Source organism: Chelonoidis abingdonii, chromosome 10 (genome assembly GCF_003597395.2).
Source record: "Chelonoidis abingdonii isolate Lonesome George chromosome 10, CheloAbing_2.0, whole genome shotgun sequence".
NCBI classification, from domain to species: Eukaryota; Metazoa; Chordata; order Testudines; family Testudinidae; genus Chelonoidis; species Chelonoidis abingdonii.
In genome coordinates, this window is record NC_133778.1 from 54,692,142 (window position 1) to 54,717,370 (window position 25,229).

General features: G+C 41.7%; 1 protein-coding gene across 5 annotated transcripts in view; it reads right to left on the reverse strand.

Moving 5' to 3' along the window:
- Positions 1-11,235: 11,235 nt before the first annotated feature.
- Positions 11,236-25,229, reverse strand: part of MBD5 (methyl-CpG binding domain protein 5) — a 265,451-nt gene continuing 251,457 nt past the window's right edge. For all 5 annotated transcript variants that reach the window (XM_075070237.1, XM_075070238.1, XM_075070239.1 and 2 more), the window contains 2 exons: positions 16,247-16,322; positions 11,236-13,856 (listed from right to left, as the gene is read on the reverse strand). In XM_075070237.1, coding sequence (XP_074926338.1) covers positions 13,785-13,856; positions 16,247-16,322 — 148 coding nt within the window. In that variant the 3' untranslated portion in view covers positions 11,236-13,784. The remainder of the gene's footprint in view (positions 13,857-16,246; positions 16,323-25,229) is intronic.

Sequence of the window (25,229 nt, forward strand, 5' to 3'; positions counted from 1 at the left end):
TTTAGGCACACATATTCCCATGTAAAAAAAATGTGGCCAACAGCTTTAAATCTGAGTGCCTACAGTTAGGTTCCTAAATCCATATTTAGGCACTTGAATAAGGAAAGCTTTTTACCAGTCCTGAGCACTCAGCAGCTCCCACAGAATTAAAGTCAGGTACCTACATATGGATTTAGGAACCTAACTTCAGGCATCCATTTCCAAAGATCTTGGGCCATACTATTTGTTATCATTTTATTTATTTGTGGATATTAAAAGACAATAAAATAAGGTTTAAAGATAGACTTATAATGGTAATTTAGTATGCACATAACAATTTTGGCTGGGCTTTTCAAAGGATGCTAAGTCAACTCCCACTGAATTTCAGTAGGAGCTGAGCACAGCTCTCAAGCTCATTTGAAAAGGCCAGCGTTTATCTTCAAAGCACTTTACAATCACTAATTCATACTCTTAGCTACAGCTGGGCAAAAAGATGTTGATGAAATATTTCAGTTGAAACCAAGCTGCTTTGAGGAAACACATCAGTTTAGATGTTTGTTGGAAGGTTTCAAAGCTTGGGAGACCCCCCCAACAGAATAGCCTAGTGGTTAGGGCCCTTATCTGGGAAGTGGACCTGGGTTCAAGATCCTGTTTTGCTTGCTTCTTCTCTGGATGTCCTTAGACCCATCAGAGGGCCAGAATCCCCAACACTTCCGTGGGGTGGGCCGGCAACCTCCCACGTTGACTGCAGAATTTGGGAGTAAACTCAGGGCCTGATCCAATGCTCACTGAAGTCAGTGGGAGCCTTTCCAGTGACATCAATGATTATTTTTTCAGGCCCTCAGTCTCACCTCAGAATTTCTTCTCCCTACACACCTTATTCTCATGTGGGAAACTAGGGTCCCACCTGAATGGCACACAGGGAACCAGTGTCAGCTAGGATTATAAATGAGTTCCTGCCTCCATCTTATGCTCAAACCATTTCTCTGTCTTCTTAAAGATGTTATTTCCCACTATCTTTTTTGTGTGGGGGGAAATTCTTCAGATGGAACAAATGTGCACTTGGCTACAGCTGTCACTCACACATCAACTTTTGAGATCATAACACCTAGGTGAATCTAACACTTTTATTGCCAATTTGTCTACATCCATTATTGAGCTAATTCTGTTTATTTCTCTGTCAATGGAGAGACCGAATGGAGAATCACGAGTTTTTACTATTACTGGAAAAAGACCTTTCTTTATATACAAATTCTTTATATCCTTTTCCTGACCCGACTGTTAGTTTTGGAATTAGATATTAGACCAGTTAATGTTTATAGAAACATTTACATTTGTAGTTGAGAATAGATTCAGTGGAAAGCAGGTAAGGAAAACATATCAGGTAGGCATAATGTCAGATGCAAGATTTTTTTTTTTAAATGAATAACTAGCATCAAAATAATAGAAATTGAGCAAGGAAAGAACACAGTAAAAAAATGACAGTCGGGCATGAGATCAATAAACAATGAAAAATTGTGACTTTGATGTGAGGTCAAATACAAAATAAATGGATCTTGTATTGGATTCCTTTGTAAAGAGGTAGAGACAAATTGCTTTATGGAGACTAAGGTTTCTGAGGCGTGGATCTGACATTTCTCATGGCTAGCACACTTTTGGGCACCAAATAAATAAACAAACAGCATGAAAGCTTGCTTTGAATTTCAGGAGCTTAATCCTCTTCTTCAGAAGTAGGCTCATCTTCCTCAATTGATAGTGAATGGCCCACTTTTCAATGTTTTTTTTTATTGATTTTTATATTCCTTAGATTTCAATGACTTATTTAACTAGAAAAAAAATCAGAGAAATGAGAACAGGAAGTTACCTTGTACAATAATGATGGTTCTTCAAGATGCATACCCCTATGGGTGCTCCACTGTAGGTGAATCTGCACCCCTGTGCCTCTAATTGGATATTTTAGTTAGCAGTGTCTGTTCGGTCCACATGTGCTCCCACTCCCATGTGGTCTGCGTTGAGGCTATCTAGCGCTGCGCAGGCAAACTGCCCTCAGTTCCTTCTGTACTGCAGAGCCCCTTATAGAGAACTCCAAAGTAGAGGGGAGGAGGGCAGGTTGTGGAGGAACCATAGAGATACATATCTCAAAGAACCATAGATGCACTGCACAAGGTGAGTAACTTCCTCTTCTTTGAGTAGTGTCCCCATGAGTGCTCCACCGTAGATAACTTCACAGCAGTATCCCCCATGTAGGGCTGGGGCTTCATAATGGAGTCTGTTATTGATGATAGTACTGTGGAACCGAAGAGTAATCACGCAGCATTCTGTGAAAGTATTTGCAGAAGCCCAGGTTGCTGCCCTGCAGATTTAGGAGATGGGGACATCGTTAACAAGGTAGAAACAGATCTAGTGGACTGCATGCAGATTCCTGATGCGGGCAGCAGGTTACATGCATGGTAACAGTGGTTAATGCATTTGGAGACCCATCTGGAGTCTTTGAGCTGATATTGTAGAGCCGTTGGATCTTTCTGCAAACATAAGGAAGAGTTTAGGAAACTTGTTAAAGTCCTTAGTCCTGTCCAAATAAAATGCTAGGGTCTCCTAATATCCAGCATATGAAGTATTGCCTCCCTGTTGTCATGATGTGGTTTTGGAAAAAAGGTGGGGTGGTTAATTAGTTGGCTCATATGGAAGGATGAAGTTAGCTTGGGGAGGAACTTGGGATGTGGGATCAGGGTGGGTTTGTCTTTAAAAATAAAGACCGTGAATGGTGGATGTACCATCTACAGTGCTATTTCACCTATCTGTCCTGCTGAGGTAGTAGCCACTAGAAATGCTGTCTTCATGACAGGTGTAAGAGGGAGCAAGTGGCCATAGGTTCAAAAAGCTGGTCTAGTTCAGGTTTTCAGCACCAAATTATATCCCACATTGGAATGGGTGGTCTGACATGCAGGAAGAGATTTCCCTTGCCCTTGAGGAACCTGAGTCATTGGATGGGTGAATACTGAGTATCTATCTGTCCACCTGATGGTGGAAGGCCTTTATAAGAACATGAGAACAGCCATACTGGGTCAGATCTAAGGTCCATCTAGCCCAGTATACTGTCTTCTGACAATGGCCAATGCCAGGTGCTTCATAGGGAATGAACAGAATCGACATTCATCAAGTGATCCATCCCCCATCGCCCATTCCTAGCTTCTGGCAAAGAGATGCTAGGGACAGCATCCCTGCCCATCCTGACTAATAGACATTGATGGACCTATCCCCTCTATGAATTTATCTATTTTTTTGTTATGGCCAGTAGATGCACATTAAGTGAGCTAAGAGAGAAGCCTGACCTGACCTCTTGAGGTCTAGAATGTAACCTGGGATCAAAAGGAGGGAAGAAGATGTGGGAGCCACTTGTTTGGAATTGCACCAACTCTGGAAGCATTTACACTTTTGCAGGTATGTGTGACATGTCGCAGATTTCCTACTGTGCAGTAGGATCTCTTTCACCTCTTCAGAGCTTTCACTTTCTAATTATTTGGAACCATGAAGGAGCCAAGTCTGGAGCCAGAGGAGCTGTAAATTAGGATGAAGGATCCATCCATCATTTTGGGAGACTAAGTGGGGAATGGCCAGAAAGGAATTGGAGGACCTACTGCCAGCTGTGCAAGGTATGGGTACCACACTTGCCTTGGCTAGGAGGGGGCAATCAGTACAACTTTCACTCTCTGTCTCTCTCACTGTATCTTAAATAGGACTCTCAATATCAGAAGGAATGGAGGAAAGGTAAACAGCAGTTCACTGCCCCATGGAAAGATGAACGTCCCTTAGAGACTGTTTCCCTAGTCATTTCTTGTTCCAGTAAGATCTATTGTTGGGGTTCCCCATATACCACAATGTGCTACTGGGTTCATTACCCATTCATGATTGTAAGAGAAATTCCAGCTGAGACTGTCAGCTGTCACATTTTGTACCCCTTGTAAACAAGTGGTTGAAATGAGCACATTGTGGCAGATGCACCAATTCCAAAGTGTCAGTGCTTCCATGCAAATGGAGGGTGATCTAGTGCTCCCTTGGTGATTTATGTAAAACATGCACATGTTGTCTGTCATGACTTTCACGTGAATACCCCTGATTAGTTGGAGAAAGTGTGCACAGGCATTTCTGACAGCTCCCCGTTCTAAAAGATTGATATTGAGAAAAAACTTCATGGGAGACCACTTGTCACTTTGCTGTCATTTAAGTTGGCAACCCAGCCTATCAGAGGCATCTGCTGTTAGAATCAGTGTTGATGGGGGTTGTATGAATGGAATGTCTGAATGCATGTTGGGGTTGGTTCTTTCCACCAGACCAGGGAGTGTTTGACCCTGGAGGGCATCAACAGCGGCTTGGTTAGCCCGTCCTTGTTTGGAGGGTAAATAGATCTGAGCCATATTTGTAAACATCTCATGTACAGTTGGGAATATGGAGTCACAAATGTGCATACCGCCATGTGCCCGAGAAGTTGGACATAATTCTTAACTGGAGTTTGTGGGCTGGCCTGGACTGTCTCTATAAGACTTGTCAGGGTGCTGAATCTGTGCAGCGGGAGGAATGTTCTCTCTTGTACTCCGTCAAGTTTGCCTCCAAAACCTCTAGATGTTGTACTGGGGTCAAGGTAGATTTCTGAATATTAAGCTGGAGCCCTAGTTGCACAAATATATACATAGCGCTCTAGTGGCCACAGGGCATCTTTGAAAGAATGAACCTGGAGAAGGCAATCGTCCAGGTATGGCTAGATGACAATACCTAATGTTTGTATGATGGAGAGGACCTTGAAGAATACCCTGGGTATGGATGGGAGGCTGAATGAGTGCACTTTGTACTGACAATGGTCCTGCTGAAAGATAAATTGGAGGAATCTCTGTGAGACAGCTGGACTGAAATGTGGAAGTAGGTATTTTATAAGTCAAGGGCTTAGAACCAATCTCTTTGATCCAGTCATGGAATAATGGCTGCTAGCGTGACCATCTTGAACTTTTGTGGTCTTAGATTTAATATGGGTCTCCAACCTCTCCTTCTCTTGGGGATCGGGAAGTATCTGGAATAAAAAATTTTACCTCTGAGGTTAGTAGGGACTGGTTCTATGGCCCCTAGGCATAACAGGTGATCTATTTCCTGGTGTAATAGTCTCTTGTGAGAAGGATCCCTGAGGAGGGATGAGGAGAGTGGGTGAAGGAGGGATGTGAAATGGATGGAGTAACCCTTTGAAATAATCTCCAAGACCCATTTGTCAGAGGTGATGTTCTCCTGACTCCTGAGGAAGAGAGTCAGGTGACTTCCGAAGGGCTATGGAAGGTCTATGTAGTAGCTGCTATTGTTACAAGGAGTACTTGGGGCCTTGATCATAGCATCAAAACTGGCGTTTGGAGGACGAGGGTTGAGAGGTTGAGGATTGGGAGGCTGATAACTCTGCTTCGCATTCTAGGTCTCTTTTGCTGTGGCTCATAATATCATTGTGATGGGGGGGAACTGAGGTGGCCGGGATCTGTGAGGTGGTTGTGAACTGAATTTCCTCTTCTGTCCCAGTATATAGATTGCTAGTGAGCACAGTGTGGCTGCAGAGTCTTTTAAGGTGTGCAGTGATGCACCTGTTTTGTCAGCGAAGTGTTTGGGTCTGTCGAATGAGAGGTCCTCAGCCATCATCTGCACTTACTTCAGCAACCCTGAAAAGTATAACCAGGATGCCTGTCTCATTACCACTGCCATCGAGACTAAATGGGGCACTGTGTATGTCACACTCAGTGCAGTCTGTAGCTCTATTCTCGCTACCAAGTGGTCCTGTTGGATCATGGCTTGAAATTGTTCCTTTTGTGCTTCTGGCAAGTGGTTAATAAAGGCCCTGAGTTTTACATAGTTCACATAGTCGTATTTGACAATTACAGCTTGATGGTTTAAAACCCTGAATTTTAAAATTGCCATTGAATATGCCTTCCTCCCAAACAGATTGAGCCACTTCCACTCTCTATCAGAGGGGGGTGGATTTGGTGTGATGTTGCTTTCCTTACGTGTTAACAGCTTCCATGAGAGAGTTGGGCTGAGGAAGCGTGAAAAGAAAATCTGCCTCCCTGTGGAGCACATAGTACTTTGTATTTGCCATCTTATATGCTGGTGCAATAGAGGCTGGTGTCTGCCAGATGATCTTGGCAGGGTCTAAAAGTGCCTTGTTGACTGGGAGGGCAATTCTCAAAGAGGAAGAGTTATATAGTATGTCCAACAATTTGTGGTGTTAGTCTTTCACTTCGTCAAGGAGAATATGCAGCGCCTCAGGCACCCTCTTAGTAAGATCTTGGTAAAGCTTGAAATCATCAGCTAACAATGGAGGAGAGGGCATCACCACCTAATCAGATGAGGAAGAGAAGGTGTTCATCGGTGGAGTAGTTTCCTCCTACTCCTAGAAAGTTTCTTTCTGGGGCTCTGGATAAAGAGGCTACAGGGGATCATCTGGTGGGCTCTCTGCAGGAGATACTAGATGCCCGATACTAGCCTACCCACAGATCCCAGTCGCCAAGGGTGCCCATACCAGGAAGATTGGGGATTGGAGCATCCCAGATGCTGTAACGGAGTGTTGTGATGTGAGACCAGAGGTAAGTTGTCATGTTGATCACGATCTGAGTCCCCACTGGTGTAAGTTGGGGCTGATAGGGGTGCTGGAGGCAAATGTTCCAATGTTCCAAGTAACTGGGAAATCTGGTTCCTCCACAACTGTAGGGTCCCCAGAGAAGCGGAACGCCTGTGGTACCGACGTTGCGGTAATTGCAACCAGGGATTGTCGGTACTGAGGGCTTTTTATGGAAGATACGTTCCAATGAGGGCTGCTTTGAAGCACCCGGTGCTGAGGATCTTTTTGTCAGTGCCAATTTTGTAGAGATGGCATGGTTTCTATTATCTTTGGCAGGTGGTGCCATCACTCCTGAGTCTGTGCCCTATGGGATCTTACGTTATTACTGCAGAGCTCTGGGTGGTGTGCTTTAGAGCCATCGGTGCCACTGGTCCTGAGGTGACCAAATGAACAGGGGATCCCCTCTGGCTGGTCAAGAGCTCAGTTTCAGGGCTTGCAGCCCTTTTTCTAGAAGTTTTGAGAGGGGAGTCAGCCGACTTTCTCTGCAATTCGCCCTCTCTAGAAGTTGAAGGCTCTGAGGACAATCTTGGTCCTGGAGAGGGATTCAGAACTGGGGTCAGATACTGGTTTAAGAGCACTCTCTATGAGGAATAGTTTCAATTTTTGTTTCGGATTCTTTCAGGATCTAGCCTTCAGCTGTTGGCAGATGGTGCACTTCTGTGAAGTATGTGCCTCTCCAAGGCACCAGATGCAATACAAGTGTACTTCCAACACAGGGATTGCCTCCCTGCACAAAAAGCACCCTTTGAAACCGAGGGAGCTGGGCATGCTCCTATAGGGAAGATCTCACAACAAAGGCAGGCAGATTTTTTTTTTCTTTTTTTTTTTAAGAATTGAAAAAAACACAGAAGCTCTATAGGCACTACAAAAGCAATGGACATTCTAAGAAAAACTAAACTATAAACTAAACAATGTCAATATGAAAAGAGGTAAGCAAACTGGACTGCTATTCTCTATGATCTCAGGCCAAAGGTGGTTGAGAAGGAAATGAGGGTGCTTTGCCTTCGCAGCAATAGATTGTCTCAGGGCAGTCCATATGGGAGGGAAAGCACATGTGTGGGCCGAACAGACTCTGATACCTAAAATCTCTGATTAGAGGCGCACATACACCTAAAATGGAGCATCCACATGGACACTACTAGAAGAACCATACATTCTTTTCCTTATACCAACAGGAATTAATTAAAGCTTCTGCTTTAGAAATACAAATTGGTTTAGAGCTTGATAGATACTGCATGCATACAAACTTCTAGAACGGGCAGGGGTAATGTAACATGCTCTCTCTAAACCCAGTTCCTTGCACAGGGTCATCACAAATCTTTTTTTTGACTAGCTTTCTATCACCCATCTCAGCTTTGGTGCAGTGAGCTTCCCTTTCTCATGCAGATTAAAACTACCTCCCAGATCCTCAGGTAAATGTGAAACAGAAACCCATTGAATAGGTTATCATCATCATCATCATGTTTTGCCAAAAGTAGCTTTCCTCTCTCCCATGTTTTTGTGTTCTCTCTGCTGTCGCACCACCAAGTTCTGCTGACAGGTCTGTTGCTATTTCTAATTTTGTTGACCCAACCCTTTCCTCAGGACAGGAACATTGAATTCTTACCTGTCTGCACAATAATATGGACATCACTGGTTCTAGATAAAACAGTTTATAAATACATAATTATAATTTTATCTCCTCACTGAAATAATCTACAGCACTAGGACTTACCTGAAAATTTTTTCATCATCCAATAACCCAGTCTCTCATTGACAGGTCTTGACCTATATAAATGGTTGGAATGGAGACCTTTGTATTTGTTACTACAAGTCTTATAAGTGCTATTCAAATCTGGACCCAGACTCTGAATTCAGTTCCAACACCCTTTGGTATGGTAGGTTGTAAAGTATCAGCTAATACAAAATGTGTGTGTTTGTGTGCTCTTCTTTATCTACTGATGATCTATTCTGATGAATGGCCATTAACCTGTCTTTCTAAGGTTTGCCTACACACAGAGTTATTCTGGAATAGATATTCTAATAACTCTATGTGTGGAATAATAGTGCCTTTTTCAAAGTGGATTAAGCTAAAACAGAAAAAGGTCCTCTCAAAATAAGAATGTCCATACCTGGAGTTGTTCCAGAATAATTATTCCACTTTAAATTCATATCCTAGGTTATCCAGAATGACTTCAATGTGTAGGCAAGCACTGAGTTCACAGCAATTAGACCTGAAAGAAGAAAAAATCTCTCTGGGCTGTGCTCTCAGGGGAAAAAACAAAACAGAAACAAACCACAAACATTTCCACTTTTTTTTTTGTTCTCATTGCTCAAAATGAACTAATAAAGTAAAACCTGGTGAAGAGAGAGAGAAGCAAAGAAGCTGGGCCTGATTCTCCATTGCCCTGCCTCTTGTATGCTCATTTACACCAGTGGAATGCAAGTACAATATCCTACCATTCTGACTGGGCAGTGTTTTACACTACCTTGAACACTAGCGTAAACGACTGCCCAAAGTGAAGGTCATTGAGAATCAGGCTCTTTGCCTTTGAACCACAAAGGCAGAACTTCTGTTGCACTTCTAACTGGGTAAGGTTTATTAGGGCGATGCCCTTTAGGGGCAGTCAATGTTCTCATAATCTCTTTTGAATAAACCCAACCTTACAATATAGGACTGATGGATATATACCCGGTAAGTAACAAAGGAGCTAGCCACTATAGCTGAGGGCTGTCATAAAATTTTTTTTAGCCACAGCTCCATTATCTTTTCCACAGACAAACCTTGCCCCTAAGACCAGGGGGAGACATTGGTAGTACAGTTTCATAGGAACTATGCTGGCAGGGACTGGGAGAGTGAGGTGACCAGATCCAGCAGTTGAGGAAGCTGCTTCTCACAGAGAGCTAGACATTTGCTAGGATTGGCAGAGGGGCCCCCGTGGCTTGTGTGGTATGTGTAGGTAAACCCTGGATGATCGGTGACAAATTCCATTACAAGATTTTTGTGGAGAATTCCTCCTACAAGGTCTGCTCTTGTCTGTTTTTGACACATTGTGTAAATAACCCCATTGAGTTGAACTGTGTTTGCACTGAATCTGACAGTATGTCTATTATATGTTTTATATTTTACCAGTATACATCATCAGCTGCTAATGCCTATTGGTTAAAGATACTTACTGAGGGAATTTTGAAATGTGAATTAAAGATTTCAGTTAGTACTGTTAAAAACACAGCAAAGGGAAATAACCAAAAACTCTGTTAAAGCAGCAGTTATGTTTTGACTTAAGACAGAATATCCTGGTTTTTGTGGGTAAAAGAATCAACAGCTGATCGATCAGGCACCTATTTTTTAAACTTACCTGGATGATATTACATCTTTGTGGTAATAGTTGGGTACAACAGATAAACTAAGGATAAGGAATTTGATTTTCACTCTCATTTGTGAATTATCTTGGTTTTGTGTATTTTACTTAACTGTAACATTATTATCTAATATTTAATACTATGGTAGCAGCCAGTGACCCTATTCAAGATCAGGGTCCCACTGTGCTAGGAATTTTATAAACATAAAGGATGACATGGTCCCTGCCCCGAAGAGAACATCACAGTGATTTTTTTTGGTGATTTAATCATATCGACAACTTTATCAAAAATTACAAAACTGATATTAAATTTTTTTCTAATTCTTAGTAAGACTAGAATTGATTTTTTTTTTTTAAATAGAAAAGCATTTTTATGCTAGTGCTCTGCTGGAATTCTCACATTACAACCCTACATAGCAAAATACAAACTGTAACTAAGAAAGGTAGTATTTCAAAGGTAATTCAGTCCACCACAAGCCCTCTATTTCCTCAAACTCCGGGACTCAGATGATAGTGCATTACTTCTAAACCTTCCATAAAACTGACTTAGTAAATAACTTAACATTCAAAAAAAAATTCTTTTTAAAAAGAGCAGCACTTTAAATCTTAGACTGAATATAACAGACCTAGGACATCGCAAATGTGTTGGTTGGTTGTTGGGCTATGGGGAAGCTATTTTCATAGCTGATTCCAGCAATAACCTTTTTGTTGGAAGCAGGAATACAAAGGAAGTCCATTGAAATGAATGGAAATATTTTTTCTTAAATGGTGTTTAAAAATGTACCATGATAGAAAGAGGTATAATACTTTTGATTTTTATCTCATTTGGAATGACTCAACATACTACAACCCACTTGATAAATAAATAAATAAATAAATAAATAAATGAGAATACTTTGTATCCTCAAAAGACAATACAAATTTTAAATAATTAAGCTACCAGTAATTAAAAACTAATTCCTCTTGTGGGTTCACTTTCATCAGTTACTTAAGGTTCACAGGGTAGTGTGACTGTGCCAAATTAATGACAATTAAAATATTATTCCGCTTTCCATGATGGGGTGTTTTGTCATCCTCTAAATATAGGCGTACTCTCTTAAATTAGAAACTAGGCAAAAAGTATTTTAAAAATTTTTCATTTTAAGTCTTCTATTAGAAAAAATATAGATTTGTTAAACAAAAAATAATAATGTAGAAAGAAAGTCTGGGCCTCCATCAAAAAAGTATATTATGCTTTAATGCAAAGAGAAAGAAATGGCTCTATGGGCAAAATTCAAGTATGAGTGACCAGTTTTTTAATTGTAAAGTAGGTGCAACATTTTTTAAAATGTTACAACACTGCATGACCTGTAATGCTCACAATATTTACATTAACTGCTTACATGAAACCATAAAAACTCTAAAAGAGAAAAAAATCTGTTTGGACTGAAACAAACTACTCCTAGCACCCACATCAATGCCATTATTAACCAATGAAATCAAGTGCACAAAAATACTTTACATAGTCTACTAATGTAAAGTATACATTGGTGAGAAAGTACAAACCTAACTAGTTAAAATGCCAAAAGAAGGGTTGGTCAATACAAACTCAGTGTTAGGACAGAAAAGCAAAAGGTAAAATAACCAAACTAAATATAAACGAACGCGCTCACGCACGCGCGCGCACACACACACACACACACGTGTATTTATGAATAAAAACGTTGTGTAGGCAAAACAGCAGAAAAGCAGGCTGATACGAAAAATGGACAACATTAACTCTTTAAACATAACAAACATCAACTTGTAACAAAAAAGTGTTAACTAAACTACACAAAAGATCACTTCACATGAGTTTGCATGTAGGACCATGGCAGTCTGTCCTGCCATTACACAAAAGACAAATGAACCTACCCAGTAGAAGGAAGGGTTCCTGCCTCCAGGCCACTGTAGCTTAGTGTAGCTAATTGCATTCCATCAGGTTGGGGTGGGGGAAAAAGAAATAAGAGCTGTCTGTATGAGACATGAAAAAGTAGGTTAGCCCAGTGGTAGTGCTATGTGCTGTGGCACAAGAAAGCTGAGTTTGGAAATGTCCTCAGATCTCTTTATCCTCTGGACCAGTGGATCTCAGTCACGTCACACAGATAATTGAGTTTGGGTTCTGGATAAGTCAATGGGGAGAGGAATAGTTACTCACTGTACAAGTGCCAACTGGTGGTTATCAGTAGAGTGGCAATGTCATCAGCCTCAGAGGATGCTGATTACTAACAGTCTTAACTAGAGGCAGCAAATTTGCCACTCCAGGGAAAAAGGAATTCCAGGTTAAATACATGGTGGTTTCCAGATGAAAAGGTCCATCTTAAGGACTCCATCTCGGAAAAAGGCAGGGCAAAATGAGAATTTACTTTAGGAATGGGAGTGTACCATCATCACAATGTGAAAAAATTGAAAAAAATGATGATGTGCTACACTTATTAACTTTTTGTTATTTTTACAATGGCTCACAGCTTTAGGCTTGTATATCTGTAGTGTATTACTTCCTTTCTACATATGTTTCACATTATTCACTTAATATAACATAAATAATTTGGTTAATAGATTTAACCTGCACATTTCAGCCACATTAATATATAAGAATCTGTTAATGGTATAAATAATTCTTTTTAAATAAAATAAATCTGATATGTTACATAATACTGATAAAATTACTGTTGCTAATAGTTTTGTAAGCCACCTTTAACTTCTAGTTTAATAATACTGTAAGAGGGATACTAAATTTTCTAGGACCGCTGTGGAGCATGCCCTTTTATTCCATTGCAAAATCAAATTGTAATCAACATTAACACTCATAGGGCCATTCCCTCACAGTATGTTTAATCAGGTTAAAGAACCTCGGTTAACAAATACAGGACTTGGGGGGAGTTCAAAATCAATGGTGGTATAAATTGCTTAGTTTAGAAGGTGGCTATGAAACCTCAACTACAGAAATGGCTGACTAAAATATTCCATCTAAGCTTTTTTTTTTTTCTTTTTCAATAAAAAAATCTACAGCATTCTACTTTAAAACTTAAGTAAATAAAATGCAACCAGTGGTTGCAGCTTTTGAATTCTTAATTAGACCTGTGATCCCACATCCCTTTAGGAATCTGCAAGGTTGCACTCTCCTACAGAGACCTGAAATGGAGTACAGTACTTCCAGGCAAGGTTCATTCCAAACAGACAATATAAATGAACACTCAGTGGTGTGAAGTGTATGTCATAATTAAGGTATTACATAATCATGCCTTTTCTCTGCTGTTAAATACAAAAACAGCATCTTTTACATTATCATATAAAAGCATTTAGGCTGTATTTTTATTTATCACTTTACACTGGTAGTCTCTTGTATGTGTACTCAATAGAAACCAAAGAATTTTGTACACTATTTTTTTGTACAATAAAAGATAAAGTGTGCATTAGGTACGCTTGTACATGACAATATTGTACAATATTTACAGTTCAGATATCACCATGAAATTCTGTATTATCTATATACACAATGAAAATTTATCAGAAACATTTGGACTATTTTTATAATCACAATTTTAGTATTATAGAAAAAATTCAGTAATCATCTGACATTTTTACTGTAATCTTTCAAGGAATCTGACTGGTTTATCCAGCATTAACTATCCGACACGATCAACAAAAATATTGTACCACTATTTCGCATAGCACCCTTTGATGGTATCTATCTGTCCTTGATATAAATATTGATATAATATCTATATCAATACCTATATACTGATTTATGTGCATGTTCAATTTGATAAGTACTGGACCAGTAACAAAGACATTCAATGTTATCTAGAGATCTTCCTCCTCTTCGGTTTTGGAGGCTTCACCTGTCTGTCTCCCTGTGGGATTTGGTGTACCTAGAAAATAATTATATGAAAAGGTTAGCACAGAAAATTTAAATAAAGCAACCTGTTAGTGATCAATCAATGACAGCATTGTTTGAAAAGTTATTATGCTTCCCTGGTGATACAGCTTTTAATTTCCACATTAAAAGCAAAATTAGAAGTCAACTCAAGAACATTCATTAGCCTCTGGGTTGAAGGGGGTTGAACATAGGTGTCACAGTGTGGATACATCAAGTCTCAGGAGAAAGATACCACCTACACATCAGTATACAGGGAACTGAAGCACAAAGCAGTAATAATGTTAAGCTCCAGGGAAAACTGTTTACAAAATTGGGATAACCGCAGAAAGAAAGAAGGATATACTGAGAAAATAGAATATGGAAACTGAGAGAGACGTATAGCACTACCAGAGACATGAATTTAAGGGATAAACTCTTTTGAGCAAACTGTTTTCATCAAACATCAATTTCAAGTTGAACAGTAGATTAATTAGCATGTGAAAATGTTTTTAGTCAATTATTTTCCATTCAATGTCTATTAGTTCCAAGTTCAAAGCTGGGAGGAAAGATCATGATCATATAAAACTATTAAAAACATTTCTAACACAGCTATGAGAGATGGAATGCAAAACCATGTACTGCTGTTTTATATGGAATACCACCACCATCTGTTGGCAGAAGTGAAGCTATGTATTCTGGAAAAAAGCAATCAGTAAGTTACAAACAACAGTTAATCAAAAATTACAAATCCTCAGACATTTTTTCATATTGTCCTTGTCATGATCATGTATCTTAAATTCTAGTGGTCCTGAAGAATTTTATCATATATTCAACAGATGTTATTGCTAGCATCAGTTATGTTCTATGTCAATTGTACTGTACATGTGTTAAATTTTACTAGTCCTGCCTAAACAGTGATAATTAAAAAAAGCTTATTTCAAAATTTGTAAGAACTACATTTGGTGTCCTATGATTTTCTGACCCTATTATTCCCAACCATCATAGTATTTGTGAAAATAAACCTCATCTTGATTAAGGATTTTGTGACAAAGCCTGTCATGCAGCTCATGAGAGATTATTTTATGATACAAAATTTGTTACATCAGGCTTGTCAACACAACAAAAACAACCTGGTCAGGGAATCTGATTACAGCACAGTTTCTCCCTGACCCAGCTTGCATGGTAGTTAAGAGTTGTAACATGTATCTGTTGCAACTGGGCTGCATAAGTGGATGAAAGCTATATGACATGGGTACAATACAAACTGTTCAGGCAAACATTTTTAACTGTGATGTAAAAGGGTTAAAGGCGAACTGTATCATAACCAGATCACCTGGTTTGGTTATATTTGTAGGATAGACCATCTTACAGAGACCTACGATCAGATCTTACCTCCCCTGCAGTCAGTTGCAAAACTGCCATTGATTTAGATGAAAACCCATAATTCTGTATTAGTAAAACTAATAATCAAAAGGTTCAGTTTTATCAACAATTCAAAGCAGACAGCAAGAGATACAGACAGCATCACTAATATTATTTCCAGATGGTATTAAAACCAAGTCTAAGGTGCCAATCCTGCAAAGATTTCTGCATATGCTTAATTTTATGCACCATAAATAGATCCATTTAAGCCTTAGTGATTGTGTAAAGTTAAGCATGTGCATAAGTCTTTTCAGGGTTGAGGTTTATAATATCAGGAAAAAAATCAATTTTATTTTAAAAGCTAAACCATTAATACTTACTAAAATATTAATTATAAGTTTGAGTATTTTAATGTATTGCACTTAATTTTTAATCATCTGCATGGACTTCTGTTATAATAAGAGTACAAAAAAAATCTCCAAAAATATTTTAAAAGTGTTTTACATTATCAGAGATTTATTTTGACTGTATGCCACAAAATAAAAGTGGAAACAAAAAATAAGACAACCACAGTCAGGTTCTGATATTAAGTTTGTTCATCTTAATTTACTTCCTATAATATTTTTCATTTCATGTTAGATTAAGATTATTCGATGGAGAGTTACAGTCAAAAGACTTTTTTAATATAGTTTCAACATCTTGATATACAAAATTGGAGAACAATTGGGTCTAATTCTTTCACTCCTTACTCAGGCAAAACTCCAGGCATACTAGTGGGAGTTCCGGCTCCGTTCAAAATATTGGTAGGCCTCACATATGAAAGAGATGTCCAAAAGTTATTCTGGGTGCAGAGCAATAATGCAGAGTAGTTACAATATAACTGAAATTACAAATCTTTTTCAACTTTTAAGTTGTTAAATCATGATTACAAAAACTTTGATAGCTTGAAAACTCCACAAAAATGAAAAAAACAAAACAAAAAAACACCCCCCCCCCACACACACAATAGAAACTATACAACTAGAAAGCAAAGAGACTTACATTCCCAGACATTTTGTCCAGCTCACTCATGGCCTCATGTATAGCAGCTTCTAAATGGTTATTTAGCTTTCCGCTTCTGGAGTGAAAAAAAATTACTGTCAATGATTGTTTAAAATGGGAATACCCCATTTTCGAAGACTGTAGATAATCAAAATACATACATAAATAGCCCATATTCTACTATAGATCTCCCATTGACAGCTAAGGAACCATTTGTGCAAATAACAAAGAGTAAGTTATGGCCCATATATGTGTTCTCCTTTAAAATAAAGGCTTGTGTTACCACTTTGTTTTATTTATTTTGTTTTTAAAGATAAGACTTCTATAAATTAAACAGGAATTATAATTTCTGCAAGAGAACATATATATAAACAGAATGCAAAAGCATATGATATCATTATATTGATTTTCTGTGTCTTAATGCAAAAATGTAGCATTTTCTGCTATTTGACAGCTGTCAGCGTTAAAGTTTGTTTTTTGTTTTTGTGTTAAGCGAGCAATAGGTATTACAGAACAGGCTCTCTTTCATGAACTTGACCCTGAGCAGTCATTATGCATGCCAAAGAACAGTCATTTCCTTAAGATTCAGCTATTTTGGGCTACTTCACAGGATGACCGAGTAACTGATTAACCCTTAATGCTGGCCTGCCTTTACCTGCCTCCCACACTGCATTTACTCTGTAGCTGGAGAGTAAATACTTTACAAGAGGGTAGTTGAAAAATAATACAGGCTGACATCCACCTGGAGAATGACACTGTTCTGCAAGGTTTTCATTCTTCTCCAAATACTTGGAGCTCAAGTATGAATGTGTTTCTACGTTTAGTTAGCCATGGGAGAGAAGTCCCATTGTTGCTCTGAATCGTGGCAGTCACACACACTGCCGCCCACTGTTTTTAGCCAAATCACTGTGCAGCTCAGTTCACTTTTGAATATTACACTCACTGATTCAGTTTATGTGCATTATATTTATTAAAAGTAGTTTTCCATTTTAAACACCACACTCAGCATTCTGGGTCAGATTTTTGTGGCTTTTTGACTGGAACTTCCAGAAGTGTCAAATTATCAAACAGTATTTCAAACACATTATTAGGGTCATTCCCGCCTTGCACCAAACATAATTTGTTGACAACTTTTTAAGCTCTAGGTTTATATATTCAGCTGGGCTTTATTTTTAGTATTCAAGGGAATAAATTAAAATTGAAATCTAGACACTGCACTTTGCATTCCTAGCTGGAAAAAAAAAAATGAAGTGAATTTGAAAGGTAGCAGACTGATAGCCCTGGAGATGGGCCACTTGATCTATTGTTTATCTGTCTCTGATACTTACATGAAGAGGTGTAAGTAAGCTGGTCCGGTCCGGTCCGGTGCACCGGCAAGAGCCAGTACACCATGCCGGACTGCACCGGCTTCCGCAGCAGGGATTTAAAGGGCTCTGGGCTTCCCACCGGAGCAGGGAGCCCAGAGCCCTTTGAATCCCGCCCGCAGCTCTGGCGGCTGGGCTAGGGCCGGGATTTAAAGGGCTCAGAGCTCCCTGAAGCGGTGGGGATTTAAAGGTCCCGGAGCTCCGCGGCGGCCGGAACCCCGGGCCCTTTAATTTGCCCATGAGCCCTGGGGGCTCCCAGCCACCTCTGCAGCTGAGAGCCCCGGGTTGATTTAAAGGCCCTGGGGCTCCCAGCCACAGCAGGTGCCCCACGGCCTTTAAATCTTGAGGCCATGCCTCTTCTGGTTGAGGCCACGCCCCCCTCAGGACTCCAGCAGTACCAGTAAGTCCTGTAAGTTACTTTCACCCCTGCTTACATGGCCCCATTGCCGTAGTATCTGAGCACCTCACAATCTTGAATGTATTTATCTCCACAACAGCCCCATGAGGTAGCAATGTGCTATTATTTCCACATTTTACAGATGGAGAACTAGGGCAAAGAGACCTCACTGAGTTGTTCCACATCACACAGGGAGTCTGTGGCTGAGCAGGGAACTGCACCCAGGCAGCCTGAGGCCCTAGCTAGTGCCCTAAACATTGGAATGATCCTTCTTCATTTCAGCAGTGCAGGACCAAGTCCATTATCCATGGAACAATCCCCTTTTACATTTCAGCATTTTAAAAAGTTTCACTTTTTTTGTTTTGTTTGTTGTGTGCTTTAAGATAGATAATTATGTTACCTGGGCCATGACTGGAAGCCCCACCCCAACCGAAGACAGACAAGGGTTCAAAAGGAATAAAAAAAGAACCATTCTACAGTAATTCCATCCACCCCAGCTAGTCCACATATTCAGTTCAGTAACTAGCAAAAGCAACTGCTAGATCCCATATAAAGAGCAGGGACAGCTGTGACTCATCCATTACCTAAAGAAAATATTCCATAACACATACTAACATCTTCTCTGTACTATACCCAGGCTTGGACCAAATGGAATGCATAAAAATTCCCACATTCCACCCATTTTTATTATTCTGCAATATGCAAAAGCATGCTGGGCACTTTACAGAACAGACAGAAAGACATGACTCCTTCCTGAAAGACTCATTAAGACTTATCTACATGCAAACTTACACCAGTTAACTAAATATCTGATTTAAAAATTGATTTGGTTAAACAATGAAGAAAGCTATGTGGAGATTCTTAAACTAATATAAATCTGGCTTATACTGATTTAACTTAAATTGATTTGGAACAGATTTAAACAACTGAAATAAGCCACTTTTTAACTGAACTACTAAATCAGGGATTGAAATTGGTTTAACTAACTTGCTTTAAAAAACAAGTTTTACTTAAACTGGTGTAACATCTATTTGTAAACAAACCCTTAGACATGAAGCAACAAATATTTACAATAAACATGCATGGAGAGAATGGGGGAAGGAAGACTGAGGGTTAAAGAAACAAGACCATGTTGTTCATTTTAGATATAGAAACATTCTGATGGTTCAGGTGCCTCTGTGACCACTTTCTCAATCACCTTCTGCCGAAGTGGGAATAGAACTTGTGAGCCTTTAAATTAATTTCTTAATAAGACTAATGGTTTTACGATGAACACAAGATAAATCATTTGGCATTTAATGAAACTGATATAGCAATAATTTTTTTAAAAGTGTCAAGCACGAGTATTCATTTTCACTGATACAATCTTGAATTCATAATAGGAAATCTTCCTATACGGTAGATCTCAGGTTTCCAAACAATGTGTACTTTCAAGCTGGCTTGGAAAGCAAATATTTGACCAAAGCTGCAGCAGATAACTGTTTTCTCTGCCTGGAGGTAGATCAGCATATGGAGGTACTTCAAAGATAAACAAGTGTTTGAGGGTATGGCTACACTGGAGAGTTGCAGCGCTGGTGGTGGGTTTACAACGCTGCAACTTACTCACCGTCCACACTTGCAAGGCACATACAGCGCTGCATCTCCCTGGCTGCAGTGCTGGCTGTACTCCTGCTCTGCCTGGGGAATAACGATTGCAGCGCTGGTGATGCAGTGCTGCTCTGCCAGTGTGGCCACCAAAAGTGCTGTAATTGGCCTCCAGAGGTATTAGGAGGTATCCCAGAATGCCTGTTCAGCCACTCCCAACAGCACTGCAAATGCTGCAAATGTGGTCACACTGCAGCACTGGTAGCTGTCAGTGTGGCCACACTGCAGCCCTTCCTGTTTGCTCAGCCAGGTGTGGAGTGCAATCAGAATCTTTCCAGGTGACCATTGCCTCCACGCGCCAAACGAGCCCCAGCATGGAGCAATGGCGAGTTGCTGGACCTCATCAGTGTTTGGGGGAGGAAGCTGTGCAGTCACAGCTGCGCTCCAGCCGTAGGAATTACGATACCTATGGGCAGATCTCAAGGGCCATGCTGGAAAGGGGCCATGACCGGGACGCGTGCAGTGCAGGGTTAAAGTGAAGGAGCTGCGGAGTGCCTATTGCAAAGCCCGTGAGGGAAACGCTGCTCCGGTGCTGCCCCACGACCTGCCATTTTTACAAAGAGCTGGACGCGATACTTGGGTGACCCCACTGCCAATCTGACGACCACGATGGACACTTCAGAGTGGGAGGGAGGAGGAGGAGGGAGGAGGGGAGGGGGAGAGAGAGTGAGGGTACTGGGGTGGGGGAGACACCCCGGAGTCCCAGGAGGCATGCAGCCAGGAGCTCTTCTCAAGCCAGGAGGAAGGTAGCCAGTCGCAGCAGCCGGTACTGTTGGTGAAGGACAAGCAGAGGAGCGGGTTCCCGGTAAGCGGCTTTTTATTTTCAGGATGGAAATGTTTCGGGAGAGGAGGGAGGGTTAGGGCTGCATGCATGCATGCCTAGATGTGGAATAGCCCATTGATGTGGTCTATCACGTCTGTGCGGTAATCGGCCTCGGTAATCTCTTCAAAAGTTTCAGCCAGAGCGTGGGCAATGCGCTTGCGCAAGTTTATAGGGAGAGCCACTGTGGTCCTTGTCCCAGTCAGGCTACGCGTCCGCGCCACTGTGCTGCGAGGGTGTGGGGACCATCTGCTGCACACAGGCAAGCTGTAGGGGGGGGAATCCCATGGAGAAGACCCTGCACACAGGCAAGCTGCATTAGGGGCCTGTGGAAAAGGAGTTGGAATGCCCCCTGCAGCAGTTTGCTGTAGAAGACCCTGAAGCAAATCAGTCTTCCCAGGTGACCCGCAGCAGCGAGATATCTTCCAGATTAACTCCTGTGGAAAATGTTGGGAGAGAACTGTTCAGTGTAGGTGCCCCCTGCAGCAGTTTTGCTTTCCCCAATGCACAGAAACCCTGCAATCCCTGAAGCAATCAGTCCCCCTTACTCACCATTTCGTGGCTCCTGTGGGTTATGTTGCGCTCTTGTTTGGTATGGGAAAAAGTATGCTAAAGTGAAGACTGTAAACTCCTTCATGTGTGTGGGAAATAACTGTCTGGGTGAGATATAAACAATGCTGCCTCTGTTAACTGTTGCCATTTTTTGCCTTTCCAAAAGTGTCCTTGACTACTCGACTGCCTGTATCATCCACTGCTCAGAGGCTACAAAACCTCAGGAAGAAGCCACGAAAAAGCAAAGAAGACATGCTGAAAGCAGTTATGGATCACTCTGCCAGAGAGAGTAAAAAACTGCAGGACTGGAGGGACTGCAGGACTGGAGGGAAAGAAAGCGATCCGCCAGAGAAAATGCAGCGGCTAAGAAGAAAAGCACAAAGCAGCTGATAAGCATCCTGGCACGCCAAGCGGACTCTATCCAGTCACTCGTAGCCATGCAGGCAGAGCACTACCGTGCCCCCCCCCCCATCCCAAAGCTCTTTCCCTTGTGCCCCAATGTCAGCTCCAAACCCCCTTCCCCAGCATCCAGGTTCTTACCACCACCAGCTGCCCCAACACCTGTACGTTCACCAACCAGCCCTGAGAACTACGACCTTACCCTCTGCACTCAACCCCATCACCATGCAGTTATTTTCATCCTGAAGTGCAGCAGTCATTGCACAGCACTCCAGACAGGACATATTCAAACTGTGACTGTACAGTTCCCACACCCACCCCCTGCCCTTTTAGGTTCCCAAATGTTGTGTGTCTGTCAAGAAAGTTATTTTCTTTTCATAAATGAATTCTTGGCTTTGAAAACAGTCTTTATTATTGCAGAAAGTCAAAAGATACGTAGCCCAGGAAAAAACAGGCACTGCAAATCATTTTAGGAAAACACAGATTCCTACTAACATTGTAACCACTGCACTTCACTCCCGTGCAAGGCACAAACATTACTGTTGGTTTTCAGCCTCAAATTCCTCCCTCAAGGCATCCCTAATCCTTGTAGCCCTGTGCTGGGCCTCTAGTAGCCCTGCTCTCTGGCTGTGCAAATTCAGCCTCCAGGCGTTGAACCTCAGAGGTCCATTCCTGACTGAATGTTTCACCCTTCCCTTCACAAATATTATGGAGGTACAGCACGCGGATATAACCGCAGGGATGCTGCTTTCCCCCAAGTCTAGCTTCCCATACAGAGATCGCCAGCGCCCCTTTAAACAGCCAAAAGCACACTCCACAGTCATTCGGCACCGGCTCAGCCTGTAGTTGAACCGGTCCTTGCTCCTGTCAAGCTTCCCTGTATACGTTTTCATGAGCCAAGGCATTAACGGGTAAGCGGGGTCTCCAAGGATCACAATGGGCATTTCGACGTCCCCTACTGTGATCTTCCGGTCTGGGAAAAAAGTCCGGCTGCTGCATCTTCCTGAACAGGCCACTGTTCCGAAAGATGCGTGCATCATGCACCTTTCCAGGCCAGCCTGTGTTAATGTCAATGAAACGCCCATGGTGATCCACAAGCGCCTGGAGAACCATAGAGAAATACCCCTTCCGATTAATGTACTCGGATGCTAGGTGGGGTGGTGCTAGAATAGGAATGTGTGTCCCCTCTATCGCCCCTCCACAGTCAGGGAAACCCATTTGGACAAAGCCATCCAGAATGTCCTGCACGTTCCCCAGAGTCACGGTTCTTCTTAGCAGGATGCGGTTAATGGCCCTGCAAACTTGCATCAACACGATTCCATAGTCGACTTTCCCACTCCAAACTGGTTCGTGACCGATCGGTAGCTGTCTGGAGTTGCCAGCTTCCAGACTGCAATAGCCACCCGCTTCTCCACTGGCAGGGCAGCTCTCAATCTTGTGTCCTTGCGCCGCAGGGTGGGGGTGAGCTCAGCACACAGTCCCAAGAAAGTGGCTTTTCTCATCTGAAAGTTCTGCCGCTACTGCCTGTCATCCCAGACTTCCATGACGATATGATCCCACCACTCAGTGCTTGTTTCCCGAGCGCAAAAGTGGCATTCCACGGTGCTGAGCATTTCCGTGAATGCCACAAGCAATTTAGTGTCATACGCGTCAGGCGACTCGATATCATCGTCGGACTCCTCAGTGTCACTTTGGAGCTGAAGGCATAGCTCAACTGCCAAACATGATGTGCTGGCGACACCCATCAGCGAAGTCCTCAGCAGCCCGGGTTCCATTTCCCACAGAAATCACGCAGCACAAAAACCGTTGGGAGATCACAATGGCGCCAAACGTGGACGGAAAAACAGTGACTGCTGGCATGTGAAGCGATGCACCCCGGGGCGTTGGGACAGGAAGTGGAATGACCCGCACCCTTCTGTTCCTTTTCCACAACCCACAGCGCCAAAATGGGACGAGGTGCTCTGTGGAATAACTGTCCATAATGCACCACTCCCAACAGCGCTGCAAATGCTGCAAATGTGGCTACACTGCAGCGCTGGTAGCTGTCAGTGTGGCCATACTGCAGCGCTTTCCCTACACAGCTGTATGAAGACAGCTGTAACTCCCAGCGCTGTACAGCTGTAAGTGTAGCCATAACCTTTGACTCCCTCAAAGGCAGTCTCTCATCAATAGGCTGACTCCTTCCTAGACATTCATCTGTTTCTACCCAGAATACCACTCATTAACTATAGAACATCCTAGAGAGGTAATAACATGTTTTCTGTCTAGAAGGCAGATTAGCATAGGAAGATGTTTAATAGGTAACTATGCAACTTTGTCTACTAGCTACCAACAGGCATTCATTGTATTTCTTTCGGTCTACCGCTGCCTAAAAGACTGGACATTATCTTGGGAAATGTTAAACGAACAAGTAACATTCAATTTTGCATTGCCACCTTGGGGCAGATTAGATGACTTATTCACTTTCAACAGTTAATTTCTATGATTTTATGACTTGGACAATATATATTAATGTAAAAAGAAATTTTTTACTTAGAGAAAGAGACATCATTGTCTTAGTTAACTACTATATCAGAGGCTGAGTAAAAGAATTGTAGAAGAAATTAAATTTATTCACTAGAGTCAAGGAATGATGGATTTTTTAAAAATAAAATGATAAAAATATATCGCTTAAACGTATACCACCACCTATTAACAAAATATCCTAGGTGTTTCCAAAAACAAACAAAAAAAATCCAGATAAAAAACCCAAAAACATAGAATAATTAAAATCAGATTAAAATTATAAATAAAACCAATCTGCTGTGCTAAAAGCCTTTTTTATTAAAATAAAAAAAGGTTTAATTCTGTTTAACACAGAGACCAAACTTTAGCTCACTTCATCTCACACCAAAAGAAAAGGCATCCCATAACTCTGGGGCCATAGAAATAAAACATATGGACAATATCCTTTAGTGTCAGGAACTAGTGCATGGGTGGCCAGGTGCAGTGGTTGGAGCAGGAGTCAGGGGCCAGGAAACAGAACTGAGGCTCAGGACCAGAACTGGAAGCTGAATGCCAGAGCTGAGGGTCAAATCAGAGTCTGAGCCAGGAATTGGAGTAGAGGGTCAGAACCAGGTTGCCTAGAGTTAGGGAAGGCAGAAGCAGAGCTGGGTTCAAGGCAGGAGCAAGGCGAGGACATGGGAACCAGGAACAAGGAGAGGAACCGGGAACCAGGCAGGGACAAATGAATCAGACAGGGTCTGTCTCAGCAGCAGGTTCAGGGATGTGTCTTGTTGTACAGACTGCCTCTAGGTGTTTCCCCTAGGTCTGACCATGTCTGGGCCAACCAGGAGGGAATGCAGTAAGTTCTTCCAATGAGGGCCTCTGTGAGTAGGACAGCTAATGGTGCTTTGCCTCACAAGGCTCTCAGCCTGCCAACTGTGGCTCTACCAGGGCTGTTGGGTGGAAATGTGGATGTGGCAGTCACTAAGGAACCCATCAACCAAGGTTCTAGCCCTGCAGATCCTCACACTTTCTGCCCTTGGATATGCCAGGCTACAAACTTCCTGATTCCTCCAGAACTCGGAGGATATAATGGAGTACAGAAAGTTGTCAGCTTAGTGAAGAATCAGGAACACACTCCGTTAAGGGCCTTAAGAGTTAAAATCAAAACTTTAAATTCAATATGTGCCTACACAGGCAGCTCATGAAGTGAATGCAATAACAGCTAGATGGACCCCTCTGTTCACCCCCACCACTATGACAACTGAGCTGTCATGTTCTGCTCTAACTGAAGATGGTAGATCAACCTTTTAGGTAGCTCAC